The sequence below is a fragment of the Haliotis cracherodii genome, unplaced genomic scaffold (assembly GCF_022045235.1).
Source record: "Haliotis cracherodii isolate W230 unplaced genomic scaffold, xgHalCrac1.p SCAF_15, whole genome shotgun sequence".
NCBI classification, from domain to species: Eukaryota; Metazoa; Mollusca; class Gastropoda; order Lepetellida; family Haliotidae; genus Haliotis; species Haliotis cracherodii.
Window position 1 is genome coordinate 3193209 of NW_027266270.1, and position 15697 is coordinate 3208905.

The following is a 15697-nucleotide window of genomic DNA, read 5'->3' on the forward strand; positions in this document are numbered from 1 at the left end:
TGTGTGTGTGAGATACCTGGCTGTAATCACCTAAGTGGAATTACTTCCTTGTGTGTGTGAGATACCTGGCTGTAATCAGCTCAGTGGAATTACTTCCTTCTGTGTGTGTGAGATACCTGGCTGTAATCAACTCAGTGGAATTATTTCCTTGTGTGTGTGTGAGATACCTGGCTGTAATCAACTCAGTGAAATTACTTCCTTGTGTGTGTGTTAGATACCTGGCTGTAATCACCTAAGTGGAATTACTTCCTTCTGTGTGTGTGAGATACCTGGCTGTAATCAACTCAGTGGAATTACTTCCTTCTGTGAGTGTGAGATACCTGGCTGTAATCACCTCAGTGGAATTACTTCCTTCTGTGTGTGTGAGATACCTGGCTGTAATCACCTCAGTGGAATTACTTCCTTCCGTGTGTGAGATACCTGGCTGTAGATAGGCAGGTGATTCAACTCAGTGGAATTATTTTCTTGTGAGTGTGAGATACCTGGCTGCAGATAGACAGGTGATTCAACTCAAGAGCCAAGCCCTCGTTGTAATGCTTTAGCCAAAAGTGAATCTGAATCTTCCATCTCCCTCTGGGTTTCTTGTCAATTTAAAAGTTGTTGCTTGTTTCTATCAAAATAAAATATTTTTTTAGACAAAGTTTTAATCGAGGTTGGAGCCAGTGGGGAGGCTGGGTGGTCAATAGCTTCATTCATAAGCAGCACCACCAGGAAATTGCTAATCCTGCCATCACTAGCAGGCCCGACCATCCTTCCATACAGATGCACCTGGCGGAACACAGAAGCTAATGATATACATGAGGCCAAACTCCAATATCTACCCTCCCTGTGCAGGCAATGTAGAAAACTATAGGAATAATCACGATCTAGATGCTTCGTGAGCATAATGCTTGGTAATTGTATTTATTGTATGCCTTTGTTGTATATAGCATTTATTGTATCCCTTCGCTGAACATAGCACTATTATACATGTATATCTTTCTGTTGTATATAGCATTTATTATATCCCTTCTGTTGTATATAGCATTATTATATTGTTTCTCTTCTATAATGCATCTATGGTATGCCCTTCTGTTATATATGGCATTATTGTATGCCCTTGTATGTCAGTCTGTTGTCAATGAAATTGTTATTGATTGAGTGTTGACAGCAATATTCCAGCAACAGCCTGGATAACTTGTTCCAAGGCCAACCAATGGTTGATAACATGAAAACCTCCACACCATCTGGCTGCCATGGCAACATATTACAACCTCTTACATAGATCCTGGGGATTCTTAAGTGTTCATTTTGAGTTTCCTAGGCATGAAATGAGGTCCCAACGTGACCAGTGACACAACAAATAACAAATACAGTAAACTACAGTTAAAACGAACGCGTTTATAACGAACTGGTGGATAGAAGGAACTGGTTTTTAGGTCCCTGCCATTTGCTGTATATATGCTGTTTGTACGCTTATAATGAATTAAGGTTATAACGAACTAGAATGTGTGGTCCCTTTGAGTTCACTATAACTGTAGTTTACTGTACAGTATTTGTCAAGTTTTACTTGAACAATGGATGTAACTTTCCCTGTTTGGACAACAAGGAATGTGCATATCACAAATGTCTAAAATTCGGTGGGTTTTAATGATTCCAACACCCTTACACTTCTGCATCCTATAGGACATGACTGCAAATTATTTGCATCCATTCTTGGTTTTTATTCACATCGACACAGTTTGCAAATTTACAGTGTATCACAGTGTTAAGTATTCTTCCACTTGCACTGTTGACATCATCGACGACACTGCAAGATTTACAGCGGGTCACACGATGATGGATTCCTTCCACGCTATTTGTCTCACTTGCCAACTCTGACAGATATTAGTAGTCAACAATTAACCTGTCAGAGAATGGCCGTCCGTGTTTATTATAAGCTCTGCTGTAGGCATGCAAGCCATTACACAAGATCTATGTCTGTTCGTGTGTGTGTGTGTGTGTGTGTGTAGGGCTGGCGGGTCTGGAGGCAGTATTGTGGCTGACAACATGACACATTAATTGTTCTGGCTAGGCAAAGTGGGTGGCACACACCACGGAATGTCCAGGATGTGTTTTAATGCTGACAAGGTATAGAAGATAGCAAAAGCAGGATCGATGGACATGTTACCTTGTGACATCTAAATTGGAAGCACACACAATACTGATGTAATGGGAGAGTGAGTGAGTGAGTGAGTGAGTGAGTGAGTGAGTGAGTGAGTGAGTGAGTGAGTATGGTTGTACTTCATTGTTAGCAATATTCCAGCAGTATCACGGCGGGGGACACCAGAAATGGAACTCACACATTGTACCAATGTGGGAAATCAAGCCGAGCCTTAGGCATGACAAGCGAACGCTTTAACCACTGGACTACCAACCGCCGCGATTGAGTGAGTGAGAGCTTAATATAGGAGGAAAGCTTGATGTCATGCAGGTATTACACATTTGAGCATGGTGCTCAAAAACAAAAAATTAGAGAGTATCTCAGACTTAAAACGACAATCATAGGATGCTGGCTCGTGTAAGGGACACAACTCTTCACAGAATGTCAGAGCATAAGATGACAGCAGAAACTAACAGACGAAACACATGGTGACGCAAATGTAAATAACATTCAACAAAACCTGAATAAACAGATTGATCAGTTTTGAATGTTAAGTAATGTATCTATGAAAAGCACAGTCTAGAATGCCCCATGGTGAAGGCTAGTTCATCACTGGCACAGGGAGAATAGAAAAATGCATCAGCTGATTAGTGCGACCAGTGTGGTTGACACAGAGTGACCCTCAGAAACAACTGATACACCGACTGTACTTTTGAACAAATCAATTCCACTGTTTGTTTGTTGCCTGATATGTGTATTGATTTCTGTCTCAGTTAGCGACCACCACAAGAGTATTTGAGTCAAGTCCATTAACTTATAGAAGACCCTCTGTTACAGCTGCTGGTCATGGACCAAAGGACCAGATATTCAACGCTAGTGACGGAGTGTGGTTACTGCCTGGTGAGGGATCCTATCAATGATGCAGAGTGAGTGAGTGAGTGAGTGAGTGAGTGAGTGAGTGAGTGAGTGAGGTTTTACGCCGCTTCTAGCAACATTCCAGCAATATCACGGCGGGGGACACCAGAAATGGGCTTTACACATTGTAACCATGTCGGGAATCGAACCCGGGTCTTCGGCGCGATGAGCTAACGGTTTAACCACTAGGCTACCCGACCGCCCCAGGAGGGTAACGGTGTGTGGCTGAAGTAGGTGGCATGTTTTATACAAATGCCAGGGTCTGCTTTAACTGATGGCCAGGGAGTTACTGGCAAACCAGTGATTGACATTGAGTCTGGACCTGACAAACTAGTGATTGACATTGAGTCTGGACCACACAAACCTGTGATTGACATGAAGAACTGGACCAGACAAACCAGTGATTGACATTAAGCCTGGACCAGACAAACCAGTGATTGACATTGAGCCCGGACCAGACAAACCAGTGATTGACATTGAGCCTGGACCAGACAAACCAGTGATTGACATTGAGCCTGGACCAGACAAACCAGTGATTGACATTGAGCCTGGACCAGACAAACCAGTGATTGACATTGAGCCCGGACCAGACAAACCAGTGATTGACTTTGATCCTGGACCAGACAAGAGTATTACACATCAAACAAATAATGTGACAAATCAACACCCTAAAGCATAATCAAGGTGCTACATTATTAAGCTGGTCAATGGATCTGTGTGAACTTGAATTTCATTCTCAGCTTCCTCGGGAGTGTACAACCCAAGCTGCCTTATAAGGCAATAGAAGGTCACAGTACTATCCCATCCTAACATCTGCCACATTTTGAAAAAAGATGCTTGCCTAAGGAGACACCACATGTGCTACATTAGGCTTCAGTGTGAAGCCCAAGTGACTCAGGAATCAAGCTGACCAACACAATCACCCATCCACCTACTCTCCACGACCAAATTCACCCGTAAGAAAAAGTACAACTTTATGGATAACAATTTCTGGCTTATTGCATATAGCGATGTTTTTGATGTAAATTCTTATACCGTTTTCTTACTTACTCACCAACTTCTAGAATGCCAATCAAACAGTAATAATATATGTTCCAACATTCAAATCCTGAATTGCCAGGTTCTTGGTTTACATTCACTGTCTGGTAGAGATAATATGTATTGATACATTATAAGTCTTGATAACATCACACAGGTTGCCGCGTAGGCCACTTTTGAATTACCTCTCTATAACTAAGAGGTGTTACAGACATTTATCTCAATTCCACAACGACAAGATTAACGTTGAGACTCGACAATGAGAGCTGGAGTTCGTCAGAGAATCAAAAGTGTAGGATGTGAGTGGGTGGGTGAGTGAGTGAGTGAGTGAGTGAGTGAGTGAGTGAGTGAGTGAGTGAGTGGAGTGAGTGGAGTGAGTGAGTGAGTGAGTGAGTGAGTGAGTGGAGTGAGTGAGTCAGTGAGTGAGTCAGTGAGTCAGTGAGTGAGCGAGTCAGTGAGTGAGTGAATATGGTTTTGAATATGGTCACAGATTCACAGATTCACAGATTCAGATCTCTGTATCGTTTCTATTGACTATAGGCTTCGACATTTGATTGATATCACAAAGGTTAGATGTTGCTAATTTGACTTAAAAGGGAATTCATTACCATGATCAATATTCGCAAGAGGAGCCAATGACATTTATCTCCATTTCCCAATTACAATATAAATATTTACGCACTCGGCAATGAGAGCTGGCATTCTTCATAGAATTAAATGTTGCTTTGTGTTGGGATGTTTATTTGTATGGATGAGTAAGTGAGTAAATATTGTGTTATGGCAATGTTCAATCATCCTGCTTTATCACGGGAGCTTGTTTATAAGTCAAAGTGTGAAAATGATATGATAGCATTAATAAGAACACTGTAGATTGGAACAACGCATGTTGTGAGAGGTCACACACGGTAACCACCAGTCCTTATTGTAGTCAGGGCTATAACCAGCATTGACCACCTCCGTAGTATAGTGGTAGAGCGTTTGCCCGAACCGCAGAAGGTCCGGGGTTCGATCCGAGCCGCATCATACCAAAAGAGGTTCAAAGATGGTACTTGTTGTTACCCTTTTTGGCGCTTGGCATTAAGGGGCTGAAACAAGGACTGGTCGGCTCGGAGTCAGTATACTGTGTCTGATTGGGGTATTCATGTTAAACTGCGGCATGGTATCTCAGTGGGCTAGCACTATAAATCGGCATCAGTCCGGACTAGTACAAGCAGCCACACACACACACGTGCATGCACGTCGCTATATAAGTGCAATAATCTTGGACACGACGTTAAACCCAATTTCACCTCACCTCACCTTAACCAGCCATTGTGCCTCACAATACCCTCTGCCTCATAATTCTTACTGAAAAACATTCACCAATATATCGAGGTCATCACGCGAGTGTGTTTAGGGATGCTAAATATCCTGTAATAGGATGAAAACTCTGTATTTAGCGAGCCTTAGCAAGTTGACCAAAACTTGTAAAATACCTCAAATTGGTCACAGTTAGAAACTAATTTTCAGTATATTAGACTATTCTATTGCTAATGACAGCCATTATCCCAGTAGTTTCTCCAGATACCAGTCTCATTAAAATCAGATCTTAGTTCTCGCTACCTCTAAACAAAGATCTGAGGACATCCCATTACGGGTCACGTCAGAACTACCTTGCACAAACTTTGACTGACCAATGGAATGACAATCAGAAGGCAGCTTTCTCTTGCTTTACGGCATTAAATTTCAAATTGGCGACTACGCTTCGAAACATATTTTGACAAATTCTCGATTAAAAATTTTAAACCTGAACAAAAGAACATTCTTGAATGGCTAATAGATGATCTAGATTGTATGGATTCAGTTGTTAAACCCGTAATTATCATTCGGAATACCCGGTGTTAAAGTTTTCGAGGTTGCAGGATTAGAAATCACATTCCGACTGTTACTTTCATGATCTGGTAAGCGACGCTCTGATTGGTCGTATGAAAGGTCGTTCTGATGTGGCCCCAAATGTGATGTCGTCAGATCTTTGTTTAGCGGTAGTGAGAACTAAGATCTGATTTTAATGAAATTGTCCAGATTCACGATGGTTAATTCTGACTCGAGCAACACTATGTTTGTTTGTAAACACTGAAAGTAGTCCCTATTTGACCTTTGATATTTGCATCTCTATCCGCATATGACCCCAACGGATATCCTTTTTATCCATTGGTTTTATCCTGCCGATAAATTATTTATTCCTAATACATGATACTTACACACTCCCCAAACACACTCGTGTGAGAACCTCTATATATTAGTAAATGCAGGGCAAGTGTGATGTGACAAGTGACGTCATGGCGCCTTGATATGTTTACAGGCCAACTGACTTCTATAGGTCTTTACAAGAAGACAGCAGGCCAATCAGATCGCTTGAGATTGTAATATAACATTCCTGTAGATGATCACAAGAACTCTGTCAATTCACTTGATGCAGTGAAGCAGGTAAAGTAATTGAAAGCATTGGCAAATAACTGTCACCATAGAAACACTTTCAAAACAAACCACGACATAAAAGTACATGTCTTTCAATGAGTATGTCACTTTGTAAACAGATACAAATGTATTTCTGCAGAAGATCAATATAATATATACACAAGATATGATTCCAGAAAATTGCTTTTTCATGGAAACATATCATCATCATCATCATCATCATCATCATCACCACCATCATCATCACCACCATCATCATCGCCACCACCATCATCATCATCATCATCATCATCATCATCATCATCATCGTCGTCGTCGTCGTCATCGCCATCATCATCATCATCATCATCATCATCATCATCATCACACTGTCTCAAAGGGGCATGTGGGAAAATGGTCCAGCCATATGCCTCAGCAATACGACAGGGTAGAGTTGCATCTCTACAGTACACGCTGTCATAACCTTGTTGTCAGGGGTCTCCCTGGGTCTCTGTTTTTTTGGAGTCCAGGAGGCTTTCAGTAATATATTTTGGGTCCAAATCTGTCTACCTGGACCGCGCTTCCCTCATTTCCAAGATGCTTTTATGTCATATCATTGCCTGGCTCAGAAACCTGAAGTCGGTCACAGCTGGATTTTGTAATGTCAGATCGAAGCCACCTAACTTTTAGAGTATTTCTCACCAGATGAGGAATGTCAGGTGTATGTGACATACAAAGTACAACCTTGATAAACTTAATGATAAAACAGTCATAATTTCTTGTGTTGCACTCTGAATTATTTGTATCACAAGTTGTGTGAAAGGACACAATAATTTTGTGTCTGGTAAAACCTCGAGTCTTTCTCTATATATGATTGTAATTCTTTTACTGCTAAATGATGGATAGTTCAACATGTTAACAATATTTATAGGCAAATGTTTTGGTATTCATACAAGAATTGAAATGACTTTCAGTTTGTCATTAAGATTATTGTAGGTAGGGCCACATTTGGATAGGTCAAACAAACAATTGTGACACAGAAAATGACACAAATAATAAAATCGTCCTTGTTGACATTGTTTGTCTGCAGCATTGGATTTCAGGTTCTTCATATATCTTGATACTTGACCAGTAACCCCAATCCCTACCCCCAATCCCACCACCTCAACCCCCAAACCACCATTAAAAAAACACAAACCCACCACCCCAACTCCACCCTCAAAACCCCACCCTCTAAAACCCAACCACCCCAACCTTAAAACCCCACCACCCCAACCCCATCATCCAAATCCCACTACCCCAAACCCATCCTGAAAACCCACCACCCCTATCTCAAAAACCGCAAACCCCAACCACACCCTCAAAACCACACGCATGCAGGCTCCGACAAGACACAGTTCATTCATCATGAAATGAAGTCACATTTCTTGTGAATGAAAGGTAAGCACGGTGAACATCATCGCAGGTGAAAGCTGATCCAGAGGCAGAGAGTTTTTACAATCATAACAGTAAATATTGTGAGTAATCAATACACTCAGATCAATTGAACCAACACATCTCACAAACATTCATGAACAAAGAAGCCACAGGGATTAAAGAGCCTACAAATGTCAACTGTGTCATTGTGCCTCTTTATAGCAGAGAAACGAGGAGCATGAGTGCATGTGCACTTGTTTATGGTACCACGTCTCAAAATAAATGTCAACAAATTGCAAAAAATGCCACCTCTCAAGTTTAGCTGCCTTAAATATATAATAGATAATTTGTGGTGCTGACTAAAAACCAATTGTCTTGTTTCTTATCGCATCAGCATTTACTTCAAAGGGAAGCTGACCCAGCCATTGAGGGGGGATAATGGTTTGCTGTTGGAACCCATTTAATGTTGAGATGAAACAAAACGTTTAATGAAGCAGAAAGTTTAATTTCGATTTATGTCGATTTCCCTAACACTGAAATGTAATTGCTCCTTCAAAAGAAATAGAATAATTGTGCTCTGAAAAAAGATATCAGCTAGTTAAATAATGTTTCATTGTAGTCAGTGCAGAAATGTAAATGATATCAGGTAAAATACAATAGTGTGACATTGTATCAGGTAAAATACAATAGTACAACAGCATCAAATGTAGTAGAGTATAGTTTAATGTTGCTAAAGGTAATTATCACAGCGGGGGATTACAATAGCATGACACTTGAACACACTGGAAAATGGTGTGACGTATCACACAGTACAATGGTGGACATTGTATCACACAGTACAATAGTGTGATGTATCACATAGTACAATAGTGTGACGTGTCACAATGCACACCCACACACTGTCATGTGAAAGACATGGTGCCCACACACTGTCATGTTAAAGAAAGGGCGCCACCACCCACACACTGTCATGTGGAAGAAAGGGCGCCACCACCCACACACTGTCATGTGGAAGAAAGGGCGCCACCACCCACACACTGTCATGTGGAAGAAAGGGCGCCACCACCCACACACTGTCATGTGGAAGAAAGGGCGTGAACGCCCACACACCGTCATGTGAAAGAAAGGGCGCCACCACCCACACACTGTCATGTTAAAGAAAGGGCGCCACCACCCACACACTGTCATGTAAAAGAAAGGGCACTGACACCCACACACCGTCATGTGAAAGAAAGGGCGCCACCACCCACACACTGTCATGTGAAAGAAAGGGCGCCACCACCCATACATTGTCATGTGAAAGAAAGGGCACTGACACCCACACACTATCAAGAGTTCTCCATGTTTACACTGTAAATGTCAAATCAGATAAACAGTAGAATAAATATAGCCATAATTGGTTTGTCTGGTAATGGTAATGGTAATGCCAAACACTGTCAGTTGGTGCCATCTCAAAATACTGATTTAACACACACTAGGCATAACAGCACACTGACAAATCAGGACTTCTAAACAGATCAACACAGCACACAAATACCAACTTTCCATATTTGTGGAAAACTTTAATGCAACTTTCTTGTTGATGGGATTCCATCAAACCAATTCGTTTCCTGTTTAAGTTGTGTTGTGATCTACGAAGCATGTAAACACAAGTTGTAACTTACTTTTCAAGCTTGTGAAGATGGGGCAGCCTCCGTGGTGGCGCAGGGGTGATATCCGCGCTGTGGTCCACACTGGGAGCGGTTATTTTCTTCTCATCCACTCCTGCTGGTGGCGCCATTTTTGAAGTGGTGGTACTGGTGGTGGAGGTGTGGGCGGTACTGGGTTGAGAACTCCTATCCTGTAAGGTGTGTGTGCTCATACTCCTACACCAGAGCCACTATGTCCGCACGACAATTACCACCACCCTCTGTTAACGACTCCTCCAAAGAAGGGAAAGCAATAAAATCAGCAGCACTGGAAAGATAAATCAAATCTTCCTTTTGTACAGCAAGCGCCCGACTACCTACTGGAGAGGCGAGCAAGCAAGCAAGCGAGCCAGCAGACACCAGGCAGCTCCGAGATGCAGTTGACGACAGTGTCGCAGAGTTCCAGCTTTCTATGCTCATCTGTGTGAGCGAGTGAGGTCCACCAGAGTTGGCACCAGAGCCGCTACCTGTTCCGTTGCTAATCAATACATTCTATCCTCTGCAGATACAGTCGGCAGGCGGGCTACCACACTCATCCTCGTCCCGGAGAGACATCTCTACAATCCTTCTCCCCACAGCCAGCACCCCATGGCGCCAATTACTGCTAATTACTGCTAATTACTGCCCATACAATTATTCTCCTCATGCTAAAGTAAATTCCTCCACATTTGTCCAAGCTTCTTATCAATGCAATGAATTCTAATCAATATGGACACAAGAAACTTCAGATATCCACTTCCAACTTGATGATAACTGTTCACTCTGCACAGCCTGCAGGTTTAAGTGGATCAAAGTTTAGAAAAGCTGAATTTGAAGATGTGAAAATAAAACATGTTGCACATAATTAAATCTCCAGGACCCTAACATAGAGACACGTGGAATGTCTTGTAGCTGATATTTCAGCTATTAGCTACAGGGAAGTCCCAGCAGGAAACTCCATCACAAATCATAGAGGAAGCGCTGTAGGAAATCCTAGAGTGAGTGAGTGAGTGAGTGGGGTTTTATGATTCCAGCAATATTCCAGCAATATCCCGGCAGGGAGGATAGAACTTTAAAACAGTATGGGATTATGGAATAGTATTCCTGAGTAGTACAGGTTTATGAGTGTTTGTTTGTTTGTTTGTTTGTTTGTTGTTTAACGCCGCACTCAGCACTATTCCAGCTGTCTGTAAATAATCATGTCTGGACTAGACAATCCAGTGGTTGATATCATGAGCATTGATCCATGCAATTGGGATCGATGACATGCATCAACCACCCTTATCCTGTTAGTCGCCTTTTACAACAAGCATAGTCGCCTTTTACGGGAAGCATGGGTTGCTGAAGACCTATTCTACCCCGAATCTTCACGGGTAAGGTTTATGAGTGAGTGAGTTTGGTTTAACTTCACTTTGAACAGTTTAACCATTCAATTATATGTTGTGAGTTAAGTCGGAGAAAAGATCCATGTCATGTTTACCTCTTTGGTGATCATGCATGCACATCGCTATATAAGTGCAGGTATAGTGCAGACAAACCTAGAAACAATCAGGGTGAATCTGGCATATATGTTTTTGAAGTGGCAGACAATGCAATATTAAACAGTAGCATCATACCAGCATAGCATTTAAATATCAATATATTTAAATAAGTGTATAGTTTATTTAGAAGTAATTTAGACAGTTTTGTAATATTCAGTAGTATTTCAGAGCATATTTGAAAGTACACAACTTAAAAATGCTACAAAGGTTGTTAGTGTGAATTAGGTTTAGCAACATTGAGACAGTATTTTAGTTTAACCACATTTTAGCTAAACAGTCAGTTAAATGTGGGAGGAAAGCCAGGAGTGAAATCAAGACCACTTGGGTGCAGCTATGAGCATGGGTTGGTGCAGACAAACCAAGACTAACAACCAGGATGGTCCGGGATTAGAACCAGTTGATCCAGAAAACAAAGGGACATAACTACTCTCATTGTATTGATGGACCCTAAATACTCCCATTGTATGGCTAGTCCCATAATACTCCCATTGTATGGCTAGTCCCATAATACTCCCATTGTATGGCTAGTCCCTAAATACTCTTGTTGTATTGGTGGACACTAAATAGTCCCATTGTATGGCTGGTCCCTAAATACTCCCATTGTATGGCTGGTGCCTAAATACTCCCGCTGTATGGCTGTATAATCTAAGACAACATAAGATGTAGTCCTGCACCATGACTGTGGAATATATATTTTTTAGGTATTTGCTTTTGCTAAAAGTCTAGGAAGTCTAGATCAAACTGACCCAGTCTAGTTTCATTGACTAACAGCAGCATATGCAACAGCATATGAAAACAGCAGAAGAGGAAAGGTTCTTTCAAAAAAAAAATCAATGTTTTAATTGACTAAGTGTTGGTCTACATAAGATGAACCCACTGAATCTTGCCGTGCAGGAGTCCGATTTCCTTCACAAAATGTTTGTTTTCTTGTGACGTCTCGGGGGACTGACAACCAGCTGCATGTTGATAGGATGTTTAGCCAAATGCTGAACAAACAATAACTTTCAATATTCATGCCTGTCAGAGATTTAACATCAAAGAATGTTTCAGAGAAAATGTAAGTCGGACATTCTTTTTGCAGCATCATGCACATCAGACGGAGTTGAATGCGCGTCCTGATTGTGTCTAAAAAACTACTTCCAGGCAATACCATTACAAAGTTTAACTCACAAAGTTTAAATAATCTGGATCTTTGAGTCTGAGAGAAAAAAACTCTTTTTCAACATTCTAAGCATTTAATTCTGAAGAAAAAGCACAAAATTGATCACAACCTTTGAAGAAACTGCATTGATGTCATCAATGGTGGGGACATGTCGAGATTCACCATCATTGGTCCAGCAGTCGCAGATGAGACAATGTGGGCCCCCACTACAGGACGACTACAACAGATGACATTTCCTGAAGATAGGCCTTAGACAGGAGCTCATTTGGGATCAGGAGCCAAAGTGAGCTAAAGCCTGAGTGGGTATGTGGAACTGAGCACAATCTTAGAAGAAGGGGTGAACACAATCAAGGAGGGGTGAACACAATCTAGGAGGGAGTGAACACAATCTAGGAGGGGTGAACACAATCTAGGAGGGGGTGAACACAATCTAGGAGGGGGTGAACACAATCTAGGAGGGGGTGAACACAATCTGGCCAAGTGAGGGTGAACTCCATCAGATCAAGAAGAGGTGAACACAATCTGGCGAATTGGAGGTGAACACAATCTGGACAATTGGAGGTGAACACAATCTGGCCAAGTGGAGGTGAATACAATCTGGCCAAGGGAAAGTGAACACAATCTGGCTGAGTGGAAGTGAACACAATCTGGCTGAGTGGATGTGAACACAATATGGACACAAACCTGAATCCATTGTGTTAATTAATATGTGACAAACCATGAGACCGGCACCTTATGGGTGACAAATCACACTTTGACTTTTCATCATGTTTTAAAACTACATCATCTTCGGAACACAAAAATACAACCCACAAGCGTCAATTTATATTTATTACAGACATACATGACATCACACACATTTATCTCCACTGAAGTAAACGTCTTTATGACATCATAGGACAATTGTATCCTAGAGCCCATGATGCCCCTTTTCTCCTGGTGGTCACATATGCTATTATTAACAGCTGATCAATAGCACAATTTACTTTCACAACAATGATAAGTTGTAACAAAGACAGACACAACATCCTGACACGTGTCATCTTCATGATGCGGAACATGATATGGAGCTCCCTGGTATCATTTCCAGTTGAGCAGCGTGATCGAGACTTGAGTGCCAAGATAATAGATACTATTGGACATGTATCTAACATCAGTATACAGTTACTGTAGTGAAACTGATAGCGTCGTTAGCATGCTGTCTAGATGTTGGGGGGCATGGGTGGCTGAGCCGTCTAAGGCGCTGCGATTCGCTGTGCAGGTTTGGGTCCCTTAGGCACGCCAGAAACCTATGATTGTGGGTTCGAATCCTGGTTCGTCCCGATTATGTTTCTAGGATTGTCAGCACCATATCCGAAGTGGTAAACGTCTCAGACCTGCATCACTTCGGGCTTTCCTCCCACATTTAGCCGACATGCTGTGATATGACTGGAATACTGTTAAAAGTGGCGTTAAATCCAAATCACTCACTCACTCACTCACTAGATGTTGGAGTGAAAATGTGCAACTCAACTTGTGTGAGGAATACAGAATTCTTTCAACCGTTGTTAACACAGTTGACAACAACTTATAGAAACAAGATTCAGTCAGAGTTACAATTTGTTTCGACACCATACAATTTGTTTCTCTGAAATAAGGTGGCCTTGAATGACAACTCGACTCGACCTGCATGACTGTTTATTACAACAAATGAAGAAAACAAACAAAAACAAACTGTTACACAAATTGTTTGTTTATTTGCTGTTTAACCCCACACTCAACAATAATCCAGCTATGTGATGGCAGTCTGTAATAATCAAGTCTGGACCAGACAATCCAGTGATTGACATCATCAGCATTGATCTACGCAATTGGGATACGATGACATGCATCAACCAAGTCAGCGTGCCTGACCACCCGATCCTGTAGTCGCCTCTTACAACAAGCATAATGCAAATAATCAAGCTACGATTGCTTTGTGGAACGGGTCCCAGGTGTCACCTCTCTTCCGCTCTAAGAATATCAGAATACGAGGGCTGGTCAAAAAGTTCTAAGCCTGACTAACTTTCAACTATGGGCCATAACAAAGTGAACTAGTCAATGTAGTACACTGTTTGACTAGTTCATTGCAAGTGTATTCCGTCTGTTGAGGCTGTTTGTATATTAGTGTCAGCCAGTTGAATGTGATAGGGGTTCAAATGAACACAGAAATGGAAAAGAACGAGAACCTAGCAGTCATCAAGTCAATGAAGATTCAATCAAGGAGATAGAAAAACTTGTACTGTCAGACAGATGCATAACCATTGCTGAACTTGAGGAAGACACAGGTCTAAGCCATGGATCCATTGAAACTATTATTCAGGAACATTTACAGATGGAATAAGATATCTGTCTGTTGGGTACCAAACGTTCTAAATTCTGATCTTAAGGAAACTGACACTGCCAGAGAAAATTTAGAGCTAATTGAGGAGGATTTCGTCAAATTCAAAAAGAGATTAGTAACAGGTTATGAAACACGGGGTTACCACTATGATCCTGAGTAAAAAGGTCAATCCATGGAATGACACCATTCCACTTCTACGGCACCATAGAAATCCAAGTCTTCAAGATCAGTGAAGAATGTTATGGCCCCTGTTTTCTGGGGTGCAAAGGGTGTGATCCTTGTTGATTTCTTAGATAGAAGATTAAAGGTGCCTACAATACTGATTTGCTTCATCGCCTGAGAGATTCGATCAAAGAAAAGCAGTCGAGGAATGCTGACTGCTTGAGTTCTACTACTTCATGACAATGCCTCTTCTCACACCTCTCGACTTGTAAAGGCTGCTGTGCCACAACGTGGGTTTGAAGAGCTTCCTCACCCCCCATACTGACGCCAGACCTGGCACCAAGTGATTTCCACCTGTTTCCTCAACTGAAAGAAACAGGTTGTGCTATGACGACAACGATGACCTCAAAGCTGCCATGAATGGGCTTCAGAAAAATTCTTCCTGACTGGAATTGAAAAGCTTCCCTATTGATATGAGAAGTGTATTGAAAAGCAGGGAGATTATGTTGAAAAATTAAATTAAAAACACTTTCACAATTGTTGGTTTTGTTTGTTAGGCTTAGAAATCACATGGTCAAAATTAAATACAAATGAAAAAAGTGTCAAATACTATTTGTATGACAGCACCTCTACAGATTCTGTCATACAATGCCCACACCTTGATGTCCCTGAGATAAGTTGTGAAGAATACATTATGAGTCTGGAACTATGGACTCTGTGTTATCTAGTCAGTCGTGTCATTATTTGTACCACAGTAAACATCAGTATGGTATCCAGAGATTTGATCAGACTTTATCTACTGTCGACAGCAGTATATTCCACACAACTGTTAATAGCCTAGAGTAAGTTACAGCTCTTCAGTTAACAACATCACCT

General features: G+C 41.5%; 1 protein-coding gene across 4 annotated transcripts in view; it reads right to left on the bottom strand.

The window, feature by feature from the left end:
* Positions 1-10031, bottom strand: part of LOC139462174 (tumor protein p53-inducible protein 11-like) — a 257602-nt gene extending 247571 nt beyond the window's left edge. For all 4 annotated transcript variants that reach the window (XR_011653015.1, XM_071243713.1, XM_071243714.1 and 1 more), the window contains exon 1: positions 9592-10031. Coding sequence is in view for 3 of the 4 variants with exons in the window: in XM_071243713.1 (XP_071099814.1) it covers positions 9592-9788 (197 nt within the window). In the remaining variant the exon portion in view is untranslated. The remainder of the gene's footprint in view (positions 1-9591) is intronic.
* Positions 10032-15697: the final 5666 nt, after the last annotated feature.